The sequence below is a fragment of the Dermacentor albipictus genome, chromosome 9, assembly GCF_038994185.2.
Source record: "Dermacentor albipictus isolate Rhodes 1998 colony chromosome 9, USDA_Dalb.pri_finalv2, whole genome shotgun sequence".
Taxonomy (NCBI): domain Eukaryota; kingdom Metazoa; phylum Arthropoda; class Arachnida; order Ixodida; family Ixodidae; genus Dermacentor; species Dermacentor albipictus.
The window spans coordinates 41,650,233-41,664,722 of record NC_091829.1 but is presented as its reverse complement, the minus strand read 5'-3'; the positions used below and the strand labels follow the sequence as shown (position 1 = coordinate 41,664,722).

Below are 14,490 nucleotides of genomic sequence, written 5' to 3'. Positions count from 1 at the left end.
CCCTTACATCCTTTGGAGCCAGCCTTACACCTTTGGGTGGGAGCTGTAGTTTGATTTACATCCTTATTCACTGCTAATAGTGTAAATAATTTTACAGTGTAGGCGTGCTTCATTTATCTCCCTGCTCGGAATTTGTGTTCGTCCCGTCACTCGTGTAACGACGAACTAAATTAATGCGCGAACGAGCTGAACAGTGGTTTGCTATCAAGAAAGATCTGTCGCATAGCTACATGCAAAAAAAAAAATGCAATGCAAGAAATGAAAATGCAGAAAAGCTACTTCATCTTTTAATTGACTTCCGGTATGTTATTGACTTACTGCAAGGGTGATTTTTTTTTTCATACGTCATTGGCGCATGCCGCCCACTTCAGGACCATCTCGAACGCGACGCCCGAGGCAGAGCATAGCGTTAGAGGCAAGACATGGCCTCTGAGATTGCCGCGCAGGTTTACCTGCGTGCGCCGTCTCGGAGACCATGGGTCACTGAGCTCGTTTGAGAACACTGTCGTAGTTGCAAGAGAGCGCGTAGTCCCGTGTTCTCTTGTTGTGTTATTTCGCGAAGGAAAGAGCCACGCTTAATGTAACGCACTGCTAGCGGCGCAAGACAGTTGAAATTAATGTTTTCCAAGACACTATCATCTAGCGTTGATATACCTGCCGTGCCCTAAGTATCAAAGTTAGTTAAATATTTGTTACAAGCTAACTAGGAAGAAGAAAAATAAAAGAACGTTTCTATAAGTTGATTCTAACAAAGTGCAGTTCGTTTCACCCGTATCGTCTTTTCTTAAACTTGGTCCATGAAAGCTGGGACAACCGGTATGCCGTATTTACTCGTTGAGGCCTGCATTTATTTTGTAAATCTTTATCGGGTGTGGGCCTTGTATACATAAGGAAAGCTTATGGCTACTCAGTCAAGCCTCCAACTGTGCTGAGTCTCCTATTCAATTAAATGCAACCGTGCACTGGCGGCTGACCATGAAAACATTTATTTGTCGAGCGATTTTCCGGACACGGACAAGTGCCATCTTGTAGCGGCTTGCGGGAATAGAGGATATACAAAACCTGCAACTTCACTTCTCCACACACCTTCTTTGACTAAGATGGCGGACCACGGGATAGAATCGTAATTGAAGTATCTACATGCATGGCCAGTGACGTCATTCCTGCCACCATCCGTTCCAGGCGCCTTTTAGGCTGAACATTAACAGTTAACAATTAGGCGTATACAGCGCTAATTGTGAGTAATGTTCCCCAATATGCATACACACCGAGAAGCTTATGCTGTTAGGGTTGTAAGTGATAAAGTAAGGTCAAACTGATGAGGTTATATGTGCACTGTTATAGGCATACGTCAAAACAGGGTCAGCCTTTAGTGAATGCCTAAATAACAAAGACTTCCAGTTCAATCTTTAGCTAACGCTGAAGTCTTCGCAGACATCGTTCAAGTGTGCAGAGATTCACACGCACACGGTTGAAAACTTTTAGAAGACTTGCTGCCGCGGATGTCGTGGCACCCGGAGACTCTATATGCCAAGGTTCAGTGTGAATTTGGTAATTAATTAGGGGTTCCAAGATATCACCACACACTCTTAAGGGAACCGCGTATACAAGACCTGCTCGGTTCCCACAATGTTTCAACCTACAGACATTGCTTGAGCATGCATGACGAGAGCAGTAATTCTATTAGCCGAGATCATCACTGGATCTGATCTAAACAGTATCACGCACTCTCTATGGAAAACCCGGTATTAAGTACAGAAGAGCGGATTCCAATACGAGGCCATGAAGCACTTTGAGTGGGACAAGATCCCACTCCCTGTGAACAGAGATGCGACATCTATAGCGTGGCCAATGCGCATCGGCGTGCAGATGACTTTGTCACGTGGTAACACGTTACGTTGTCAAATCGGTTGTGTATATACTTGCAAAAATAGTGTTCCGTTAGCGAGTCCGGTCGCCAAACGTATGAGCATATAAATTTTTGACAACCAATAGAATTGCTCCTGTAGTGCTTACACTGTAAACGGAGACCTGGTGGACGCTTGCACCACATAGCAGTCCAAGCAACGTTTTTATACACCTTTTCCCAATAGAATAAGTTGCCCGAAGCGATGGTATCGGTAGGTACCGCGCCGTCGGGCAACATGCTTCCAATAATAAGTTCGACACGACGCTGAAGAACCGCCTGAATATGTTTGAAACTTCATCATGACTAGGTTATATTTCGTGCTTTTAAAAGTTGTGCGAGCATAGCAGCGTTTGGATTTTGAATTTGTGTTTTTTTCTCTACACTCTTAGAAAAATTTACACCCTTTGGGGTTTATCTTGTCCCACAACAATAATCGTCATCTGTCTTGCCCGCGTTTCCTTCCTTTAACGCTGCGAGCCTGGTACTTCCCAGTCACGAACGGCATGCGCGTTATCAGCGTGACGCATCATTCTCGACAGGAAAGTAGCGAGCGCCGTGTTTTCAGGAAAGGAAACGCAAGCAAGCCAGATGACGATTATTGTTGTGGGACAAATATACACCCCAAAGGGTGCAACCGTTTTAAGAGTGTACTATTCACTGCTTGTTTGCTTGTGCATGTACCAACTTGTGTCCTACAATATCGGCCTGTGGGCAATTATATAGTACATCGAATAAAGAGACGTTAAGAGGCAGGGAGATAGCGGTGTGGATCAGAAAGCAAACGGGTATACAGCTGATATTCCAACTATCATTAACAGAAAAAAAAATTGAGCTGGGCAGGGCATGTAATGCGTAGGATGCATAACCGGTGGACAATTAGCGCTACACAATGGGCGCCAAGAGAAGGAAAGTGCAGTCGAGGCCTGCAGAAAACTGGTTGGGGTGATGAAATTAGAAATTTGCAGGCGCATGTAGGGATCGGTTGGCGCGGGACAGGGGTAATCGGAGATCGCAGGGAGATGCCTTCGTCCTGCAGTGGACATGAATAGGCTGATGACGATGTATGATGGAATAAAGATATGTATATAGCCCGTGCTTACAGCACCGCATGCCGGGCCCGCTGGCAAGCGTACTTACGCCAACTGCAGGACGGCGGGATGTCTCCGTCTTGCGCATGCGCGGACGCTGCCGCTATGCCGGCGACGAGCGTCACCAGCGCCGAAGTCCAAAGAGTGCCGGAAGACGCCATCGCTGTCGTCCGCGTGTCGTAGTTCTCCTGCATGTCCCTCGCTGTGGGCAACGAGAGCGTCGATGCTCTTCGCCTTCCGTTCTCCTTGTGGACGGTCGCGGTGCTGCTCTGCTTGTTTCGCGGCCAGCGAGCAGCCCGGCCGCGATGACTGACGGGAGGACCCGCGCGGCGCGCCGTTGCGGTCTTAAATATTCGTTTAGTTTTTTCTTTTCTTTTCTTTCGTGCGCGCGTTTGCGTGCTGCGTCCTTCTAGGCGCGCAACGTGATCCTGCGCTAACGAGATGACGCGCCAACGCCACCGGCACATTATACTCCTTTCGCTAAGTGGAGCGCGGAGAGAGAACAGTTCGAGTATGCGAACATACTTCTCGAGGCGGCCCCATTTTGCTTTCCATGGTCCGGCTTTTCTTTATTTTTTGATGCATACTTTCTTTCGGCTTTTGTTTTGGTTGTACTTGTTTGAGATGAAAGTCGAAATCGTGTACAAACGAGGTCAAGGTCCGTATACTCATGTTGGACAGAGTAGTAACGAAGGTAGCCATCGCAAATGGCGAACAGCCCTTACGAGTGAAAAAGCTTTGGAAATTCGACCTCAGAGTCCGCGTTCTAGCCCCTCCAATGTCGGGTTACCGCATAGTTGTACGGTAAGACTTTTAGCCTTTCGGCTATTCCGGCAAACGGGAGCGGTTTGGGCGGATTGCCGGATTTGCGGGGGCGTAAAGATGAGTGGCCAGAGCGGTTCAGTCGCCTAGTGGCTTAGAGTTCAACCAGACAAACACATAGCTAAAAATGAAGTAACCCACTATATCCTGCTTCGCTGCTGGTGTAAATCTTTGGCAGTGGCATAATTGCGAACACGATTACGCCACTGTCGAAAATTTACACCAGCAGCTAAGCAGAATATAGTAATTAGCTTCGTGTTTTTGTGGTTGAGTTTTTCGCCACCAGCTGGCGCCACCAATCTTTCTGCTCACGTTTATACCCCCGCTAAACCGGCAAACGCCCGCGCTTGCCAGGATACCGGACGCACTAAAATTCTATAATAGAGGCTTTTAGCGTGCCCGATATTCCGGCAAACCGGGACGGTTTGGGCGGATTACCGGATGGTCGGGGGCGTAAACGTGAGCGGCCGGAGTAGTGCAGCCGCCTGGTGTTGTAGAGCTCAATCAGACAGACACATAACTAAAATTGCAGTAACCTACTTTATTATGCTTCGCTACTGGTGCAAATGTTGGCAGCGGCGTAATTGTGTTCACAATAGAGACTTTTAGCGTGTCCGCTATTCCGGCAAACCGGGACGGTTTGGGCAGATTACCGGATGGTCGGGGGCGTAAACATGAGCGGCCGGAGCAGTGCAGCCGCCTGGTGTTGTAGAGCTCAATCTGACAAACACAGAACTAAAATTGCAGTAACCTACTTTATTATGCTTCGCTACTGGTGCAAAGGTTGGCAGCGGCGTAATTGTGTTCACAATTACGCCGCTGTCGAAAACTTACACCTCAGCTAAGAAGAATATAGCAATTGGCTCTGTGTTTCGGTGGTTGAGCTTTGCACCATCAGCTGGCGCCGCCAATCTGGCCGCTCACGTTTACGCCTCCGACCATCCGGTAATCCGCCCAAACCGCCCAGGTTTGTTGGAATAGCGGACATGCTAAATGTCTCTATTATTGGTGCGTCCGATATTCCGGCAAGGGCGGGCGGTTTGCCGGATGAGTGGGGGAGTAAACGTGAGCGGCCAGATTGGTGGCGCCATCTGGTGGTGCAAAGCTCAACCACATAAACACAGAGCCAATTACTGTATTATTATATGCTGGTGTAAACAGACACATTTAGCGTGTCCGCTATTCCGGCAAACGGGGTAGTTTGGGGGGAATACCGGATGGTCGAGGGCGTAAACGTGAGCGGCCGGAGTGGTACAGCCGCCTGGTGGCGTAGAGCTCAACCAGACAAACACAGAGCTAAAATTGCAGTAACCGACTATTTTCTGCTTCGCTGCTAGTGCAAATGGTTGGCAGCGGCGTAATTTTGAAGAAGATTACGCCGCTGTAGAAAATTTACCCCAGCAGCTAGGAAGAATATAATTGGCTCTGTGTTTATGTGGTTGAGCTTTGCACCACCAGCTGGCGCCACCAATCTGGCCGCTCAAGTTTACGCCCCCGCTCATCCGGCAAACAGCCCACGCTTGCCGGAATACCGGACGTACTTATATTATCTAATTTTCGACAGCGGCGTAATCGTGTTCACAATTACCTCGCTGTCAAATATTTGCGCCATCAGCGAAGTAGAATATAATAGGTTACTGCAATTTTAGCTCTGTGTTTGTCTGGTTGTGTTTTACGCCATCAGGTGGCTGCACCACTCCGGCCGCTCACGTTTACATCCCCGACCATCCGGCAATCCGCCCAAACCACGCCTGTTTGCCGGAATAGCGGACACGTTAAACGTCTCTAGTGACAGCGCTGGTAGAGACATTTTGCGACGGAGAGTTTGTAACCGAAGAGCGCACTAAGATAATACTGCAGTGACCTACCATACTGACTGGAAAACTAAGCACGAATAAATTACACAAAGACACATTGGTCAGACGACCTGTACTATATCCTTCGTACCTACCGGTTCTTCGGTCTGTGTGGCGTTGGTTGCGACATAGTCTTTGCAGTTTTTTTATGATTTTCTGCCGGCAACATTAACGCGTCTCAACAATGTTTCCATCGCATTGTAGTTGCACAAAGCGTCGCAAAATGGCGCCACCAGCTTTGCTCCTGTTGCCGTCCATGGTTTCGGTAAGCCCGTATAATCCGTAAACTGTAAGAAGTGTACGGACAAGCTGAAGCTCTCTAGTCACAAAACTTCTTTCACGTACGAGCGTTTCATGATTGGCCGCCGTTCGTTCGCTAGCCACTCGTCGTATCAAAAGGAGCGATAACCGCAGGCGACTGTCGCCGCGATAGCGAGTCCCGGATGTCACTAACATGAGATCTAACATGAGATAAATTTTATGAATGCGGATGCTGATATTCCTCGAGAAATTCCCATTGTTCAATTCGTCTATGTGTTAATTAAGGCAGAAGATCGTCTTGTGCTGAGGACCCCGCAACCTTCCTGGCGGAAACTACAACGGTAGTTACAACGCCTCTGACACACTTTTGAATAAGTAGAAAAGTTTTCAAATATAGAAAGGCGTACCTTGCAGGGTTTCTAAATCATGTACCGGTTTGTGTGACTGGGCCTTAGAAGTACTGACAACATATTTTTGTTTAGTTTCCTGCACTGTTTCCCCTCATTTGTTAACTGGTCAATCCTCGTCGCTATTTTGTCTGGTACGTCCTAGTCCAGTCTCATGTTGGCCGTGTTCCATTATTGCGATAACAACCATTACGGACACTCAAGGCACGTTCACGTCGCTACTTTACCTTGTTATAACTATGTTATCTATAGTTACGTTATCTAAGTTATGTTATAGCTATGTTTATTTTGTCATTAGTTATTCCTGTTACTGCGATAGACATTCGAGAAGCCTTCGCACCGCCGCCGCCGCCGTTGTCGTCGTCGTCGTGCTGTCACGGTATAGACGGCGCATGCTCTGCTCGCGCTTAGCAAGTTAGGTCTCCAGAAACGCGCAGTGCGTTTGGCTGAGAAAACGACGAGGCCAAGTGGACGCGCCGTTTGAATCGATATTTTCAAACTGTGCTGGCTATCAATGAGTGTGGACAATTCGTTATTCTAATTTCTCAGGATCGTTTCTTACAGCCAAGCGCTGCTCTAGTGATTGGCAGAGACACATTCTTTTATTCTGGTGATGCTGATTAAAAAAAGAAGGAAAAAAGAAGGAAGCTTGAATGCATATCTGCGACTCTAACTTTGCAAATCGCCCAGCAAATCAAGCCCGGAATGAAGTTCCCGTTATACGGCTTGTAACTTCAGCTGGAATTCCAGTCTGCCGGTTACAGACGGGAAATACGGTACAGCACACATTTATCGTGTACACAGAGATCTCGTTCTGCCTGTGCAAGCGGCGGAAAGCAATTAAAAGTTACATTAACTTATTTTGAAACTACAACCATAAATCAACATTACTGTGCCGCCAGGACCTGAAATAAAAATGGTGGCATGATTTTTGCGTATGAGTCTCTACCATATATTCACTGCCGTAACTCTCACTAATTAATGCTGCCAGCACTCTTGCTGTGTGAGGCACATTTTTTTTTATGTTGACAATTATATAGACTACATACTTCCCTGTTAAATATATAGGTTCACCCCTACGCGATAATTACGCGCTTTTATCTGCGTTTATTTATTTATTTAATAACAGTGACTCCAGGACAGCCTTGAAATTACGCAGGTCGGAGTGCAGAGTGGTGCAAGGTGTCGTCGGCTCTTTATATATATATATATATATATATATATATATATATATATATATATATATATATATATATATATATATATATATATATATATATATATATATATATATATATATATGTGTGTGTGTGTGTGTGTGTGTGTGTGTGTGAAAATCCTGGCGGCACAAATTCACTATCAAATGCATAAGTATGGAACCACGTTTCAGTGAGTGCGATTACATCCGGTTCGTGGATGGCAATCAAATGCTCCAGATTTATTCCTTTATTCAAAGTCCTTCTGCAGTTTATATTTAGAAGTTTTAATTAACTGAAGCTGTCTTGCTGTTGCTTGTGCGAGTTTCGGAACGGCAACGCTATCGCTTCTTATTTCATCCCACTTGAGAAGTCTCCCGTTCACCGATACCTTATCGAAAAGCAGCTTCACGTGTTCCTTTCTTTGCCTGTTTTCTACCGTGCTTTCCCGTAATTTTTTCTTGCATGTCGAATTTTTCGTGAAAAGTCCTCCGTTACGTACAAACTAGAGTCTGTAAGTTTTGAACAGCTCTCAAGCACAAGCAACTTTTCGCGAAAATTTAAAAATATAATTATGACAGGCCTAACTCTGTTACGATGTTTTGCGCCTAATCTGCGACTCTTTTATATACCTTTCAAAGTCAGATTCACCTTGTCCCTGAAGAATGAGTCTTTTATGCTATCGTGCAAGCAATGCTGTGTTTCATCGGATGGCTCAGCAAAACCATGTATAATGTTATTTCTTTTGCCACGATTTTCGAGGTCATCAAGTTTTTTGCTCAACTTTTCCATATTGTGCTCGACGTTACTGACTTACTATTCGATGACAGCAAGCTTTTCATGGGTCGAAGCTAGATTTGCAAGAGGTGATTCCAAGTAATCGAGCTTGCCCTGAAATTGTGTTAGTGCATTGGTTACGAGTGCTTGAGCAGCACTGAATTCATTCAAACGCCTTATATTATATTTTTTGACCGTCAACAACTGCAAGAATTAGCTCACGATCAGATAAACGATCTACAAAAAAGAATCAGGTTCATTCACATTATTCTTAGGCACTGTGGCATTTTGACTGCCGTTGTTATAACCACCAGAACCATTTGGACCAAGATTTTCTTCCACATTGCCACAGCATGCCAGCAAAGAAACACAAGGAACCAACAGCTTTCTCGAAGCTATTCCCCAAAGACCGTGGGCATGGCAGCAGCAACAGACAAACATCGCTACTATGTTGTTTGTCACACACGCACACGCACACGCACACACACACACACACACACACACGCACACGCACACGCACACACACACACACACACACACACACACACACACACACACACACACACACACACGCACGCGCACACGCACACACACACGCATAGATATATATAAATTAGATGTGGCTGTACAGGCAATGAGCTGGTAGTTAGCTGAAATTTGAATTAGTGCGGGATATAATATGTTAAAAAGGCACAGTTTAGAGGTATGACATCATGATTCTAGATTAGCAAGACCAGCTCGAATTTTAATTTCGGAAGCTCTAATGTGATAGGAATAGTCATAATAGATTATATTGATGAGGATCCCAAACAGAGTATGCATATTCTAATTTAGGGCGGACAAATGTAAGGTAAGCTAATAATTTTACTGATGGAGGCGCGAGTCTTGAGTTCCGGCAGCGAAAACCGCAAGGGTGAGCATTGGCTACTGTAATTACGTGACGTGACCAGGTTAGAGTGCTTTAAATGGTTATGCCGATGTATTTATACGATTCACCAGATTATACTTCGTAGTCTGATATGGTATAGCCCGCAGATTTTTGATGCGAAAGTGTCAAATTACCCACTGAGCGAAAATGCCGGCGTCTGTAGTCTGTAGCAGCGAAATGGCACCTAAATTCCAATTGGCTGCGACGCCACGTCACAAGCGCGCTTCGACGGAGCCGAGCGCGGGAAAGGGGGAACACCTTTGCCACGTTAGCGCGCCAGGTGTTGCGTGATGGGAAAGGGCATCACCCGCGACGCCACGACACCCTCGCTCTCGGAAGCCGGCGCGCGGTCTGTCTCTCTCTCTATGTCACTCACTGGGCTTAGCTGCTGCGCTCTCCTGCCGGCCTTGGTGGCCGCTGCTGCTTCTTCGGTCTCTCGGCGCGCAAGGCATCGGTGGCATGCTGCGTTGGCACCGCAGGCTGCTGCTGCTTGCTGGCTAGGGCGGCACGTATACCGCTATGTTACGTCACTCGCAGAGCAAAACTCGAAGGACCGCTCAGCGGCGTTCAATTGGACATTAATGCTTTCGCAATCAAAACTCACAAGAAGTGCTTAGGTGTCCTAGGATCTTTATTATTGTCTATGTTGGAAGGAAAGCAGTGATGCCGTTTTAGCATGTAAACTCATAAACCTTTGGTTACAGCATGATCCAGCGCGTTTGAGGTGGTTTTGAAGAACGTCAATGTTGGAAGTGTTTGTTATGTGACGGTAAACGACAGTCGTCTGCGAACGAACGAACATAAGGAGAGATGTCAGTAGGAAGCGCATTTATATAAATTAGAAAGACTGGTGTCCGAGAATTGTGCCTGGTGGTATACCGGAAAGTACAGGAGATTGTGTTGATGAGCACGTGTTAGCGTATACAAACAGTTACCTGTTAGGAAGGTGCGTATCCAGTCTATAATAAAAATAAGATTGATGTTTATACAAGCAAGTTTTAGGAGCAGTCGTTACGAAACTTCGTCAAATGCCTTCTCGAAGTCTAAGAAAAAATAATCGACAGGTATGTTTATGCCGAGGCTACATCGTTGCAAAATAAAACTAGTTGAGTGTTGCTCGACATATATTTATGAATCCCATTTTGAGCACGGTGAAAAAACAAAGAAATTTATGTGATATTATGTTTACCATCTGAGAATGAATATAATGCTTCATTAATTTAGAACAAACACTAGTGAATGAAATGGGACGATAACTGCTGCAGAAAAATAGAGGGCCTATTTTATTGAGGGGACTGGAACAATTATATGTCGCACGTTTCTGCTATTTCTGTCTTCATTATATGCCCTTAGTTTCTTTTCGAAAACGTAGCCTAGCTTTCAAACGTACCGGTATCCCTCTGAGCTTTTGCCCAGAACTGACCTTTAGGATTACCAGGCTTTGGTGGGCTAGTTGGCTGCTGGCTTGATGGAACATGGCGGGCGTCTGTCCTGTGTGCATTCTTTCTGTGTCCTGTCCTCATAACGTGCCGTTACAACCATGTTCCCTCAAGCCAGCAACCAACTAGCCCATCTGAGTCTGTTGATCGCTGTCCTTTCTATAGTACATTGGGCCCTGTCCCTCCTTCGGCGTCTGTCCTGTGTGCATTCTGTGGCCTGTCCTCACAACGCGCCGTTACAACCATGCTCCATCTGGCCTTTGGGACACCGCGAAGCACGTGGAACCGTCAACCTGATGGCAATGCCTTTGCAATAATGAGCCGCTGACACCTCTAGCTTCTACGCTGCTGCAGATACCGTCGCCATCTGCCATTTGTGAACAGAACTTGTTTTTGTTTACTGGAACTGTTCATAACAAGCCTCGCAACAGACTCACGGGTAATCGTGTTCGAAAACTCGTCTACGTACCATCAAATTTGAACGTGGAAGCAGCAGCGTGACTTATTCTAATGCTGCTGTGTCCGGCGAGAGCGACTTACCCCCGTATGCAGAAATGCAACTTAAGTCGAAGCCCATGCTTGACTTGATTTAGATGACGCCAGGCGTCGACGTGCCCAAAGACGCTCACTGCGTTTCCTTCGGCGCGTTCCCGATAGGCGTCACTCAGATCAAGTCAAGCATGGGCTTCAACTTAAGTTGCATTTCTGCATACGGGGGTTAGACACTGAGTGAACTTTTTTTCTAAGTTATCAGATTAGCAATCTTTCACAGAAGAGAACAAGCGTTAAATTCATTGTCTTCGCGTTCTCTGCTGCTTAATAAACTCTGCAGATTAATCCACGGTAGCTGCACAAAATTTGGGGTCAGCCCCGAAGTCATTAGGCTACCTGCGGAAGTTCGTTATATATATAGTTCAAGTTGGCGTTAATTTAAAATTTATATTCTGTGGTTTTACGTGCAAAAACCGCGATCTGATTAGGAGACATGCCGTAGTGGGGGACTTCAAGTTTGCGGTAAATTAAAATTTAAATTATGTGGTTTTGCGTGCCAGAACCACCATCTAATTAGGAGGCACGCCGTATTGGCTTACTCCAAGTTGGCGGTAAAGTAAAATTTATATTCTGTGGTTTTACGTGCCAAAACCACGATCTGATTAGGAGTCACGCAGTATTGGCTTACTTCAAGTTTGCGGTAAATTAAAATTTAAATTATGTGGTTTTACGTGCCAAAACCACGACCTGGTTAGGAGGCACACCGTATTGGTTTACTCCAGGTTGGCGTTAAATTGAAATTTAAATTATGTGGTTTCACGTGCCAAAACCACGATCTGATTAGGAGTCATGCCGTATTGGCTTACTTCAAGTTTGCGGTAAATTAAAATTTAAATTACGTGGTTTTACGTGCCGAAACCACGATCTGATTAGGAGGCACGCCGTAGTGGGGGACTCCGGTTTAATTTTGACTACCTGGAGTTCTTTACGTGCACCCAACGCACGGTACACGGGTGTTTTTGCATTTCGCCCCCATCGAAATGCGGTCGCCGCGGCCGGCATTTGATCCCGCGAACTCGGCCACAGCAGCGCAACACCAAAGCCACTAAACAACCACGACAGGTCCCGATGGTGTGCTGGTAGCGTCGGCACAGACCTTGGACGATCGTCTAGTCGCCGCGACGTATTGGAGACGCAGTGCCCCTGGGTATCAAATCTAGAACAAAGGCAGTGCATGTGGTCTTGCTAGAATAGCAGCTTGGGCTTGTTGGTTTTCCATCCTGCTAGTAACAGCGCAAAATGTAGGCAAGAGACGAGACAAGAAGACACCGCAAGCGCTGCCAGAAATGTATTTCGCTAGAATAGCAGCTTGGGCTTGTTGGTTTTCCATCCTGCTAGTAACAGCGCAAAATGTAGACAAGAGACGAGACAAGCGCTTGTGGTGGCTTCTTGTCTCGTCTCTTGTCTACATTCTGCGCTGTTACTAGCAGGATGTGCTCATGTATATTCTCTCCGCAGTCGTGACGTCACATGCAACACCTTTCCAATTAGTGCTGAATAAGCTCTCGTTAATTAAGACAACTCCCATCGACAACCGGCACAGATGTGACACCATCGCGTTGGTGCAGTCTGTGTGGAGGCGCGATTTGCAATGAGGGGTTTTTAGCCTATGCAGTCTGGTGCGCTTCATGTGTGCGGTGAGATGAGTATTGGCAAGAAAGTGACGAGAGTCCGAAGCAGTCGAATAGAAACAAGATATGCACAAAACGGCACCGTTCTTATACAAACACACAGCAAAGTACGGTAGAACAGAAATAAAGCCACGTTAAATCGGGCGTTTTGCGCGTTGAGAATAAAGGAAATACATAAAATAAAAAGACAAAAGACAACGATAAGCAAAGAAAGCTTTAAGAGATAGGTGTGAGCATCAGGAGGTCAGCAGGTCGGAAGCCTCAGTAGCAGTTCATGGGTGACTACAGACAGAGGATGAAGTTCATGTGGATGTCCATAGATAGCCACCGAATGATAAGGGGCATCAACGATATCGCATAACAATCAGGCGTAACACGACGACCTGATTTTTCTTCTTCTTCCCCTTTCTCACTCTTGTTACCAATCGTTCGTAGCAAAAGCGGGAACTCCGGAACTGTCATCACCAACTGCTACTCTACATAAATATTTTCCGACAGCACAACTCTGGGCCGTCCAGCGAGCCGGGTGAAGCCGCTTCGAGACGAGGTCTCGGAACCGCGTCCGCGGCGGGTGCCCAGACCCACTAAAAAGACGCCGGACTCGAGTCTCATTGATTCGAAAATAAAGTTCACGCTCCTCCGCTTTCGGCACCGTGCTTCCAGTCTCTGGTCCCCAAGTTTGAAGGCTGCGAAAATTGACGACCTGCCGTCCGCCTCTGACACGCGTTCGCGTCATCGCCGCTAGGTGTCGCGCGCTCACGTTCTGCCTCGGCGGGCATAAATAAGCCCATTTCGCGCGCCTAGCGAAACGGTTTAGCGTGACGTTTGCTCCCACGCGAACAAGCGGCAGCCGTTTCCTGACGTTTCGTTCTTTGTTACGCGCAAGCGAAGTCGCCTGGATGCGGAGAGCGCGGGCGTTGGGGGGGGGGGGGGGGTGCTGTGGGAGGTGGTTGGTCGTACGCCGCACAGCAAGAGCGGGGGAAGCTCGGTGCGGTGTTTCCGCTCCGATGGGGGGCAATTTACGCGTCCCATACTTCACCTCGTGACGGCTGTTCGAGAAGTTAATTGCTGAGATCAGCTAGAAAGGTGCCGCCTTCTAGTGTACCGCCCACTCGCGTCACGTGGTTTGTTTCCTCCTTCGTTCGATTGTTCTTTTTTTTTCCCTCTCGCTGTGAACGCTTAGCGTGCCCAAGTTTTTTCAGCTCGTGGTTCGTTGCTTGGTTCGCATAGGCGAACCGTTTCAGCGTGTTTCCCGCTTTCTTATTCTCCCGATTTCTTTCTTTCTTTCTCTTTTTTTCTGAGGTTTGCTTCGTGAGCGTAGAGTTTGGCTCGTGGTTTGCCGCGCGGAACAAGACTGCGGCTTCTCGCCGCAGCTCACGTTTTGTTTTCGGTCGAGTTATACGCAAGACATGCACGGGAGCTCTCCGGCCTGCTAAGTGATTTGCAGCATAAAACGCGCGAAAACGCTTTCGGTGTACAGTGCATGCAAGCGTTTGTAAGCTAGGTTAGGGCGCCTGCGTGTATATCCCGAAAATACCGAAGGACTATACTGAGTTTAGCGCGACTCAGCTACCACTTTACTTTCGTGCGGGGACCATTTGTCATTGGTACGCACTTGGTTTGC

At 46.9% G+C, this 14,490-nt stretch overlaps 1 protein-coding gene across 1 annotated transcript in view; it reads right to left on the bottom strand.

Annotated features, from left to right (window-relative positions):
* The window catches only part of LOC139049602 (uncharacterized), a 34,544-nt gene extending 31,214 nt beyond the window's left edge, over positions 1-3,330 (bottom strand). The window contains exon 1 of the mRNA XM_070525187.1: positions 3,047-3,330. Within this exon, the coding sequence (XP_070381288.1) occupies positions 3,047-3,191 (145 nt within the window). The 5' untranslated portion in view covers positions 3,192-3,330. The remainder of the gene's footprint in view (positions 1-3,046) is intronic.
* Between the last annotated feature and the right edge of the window lie 11,160 nt (positions 3,331-14,490).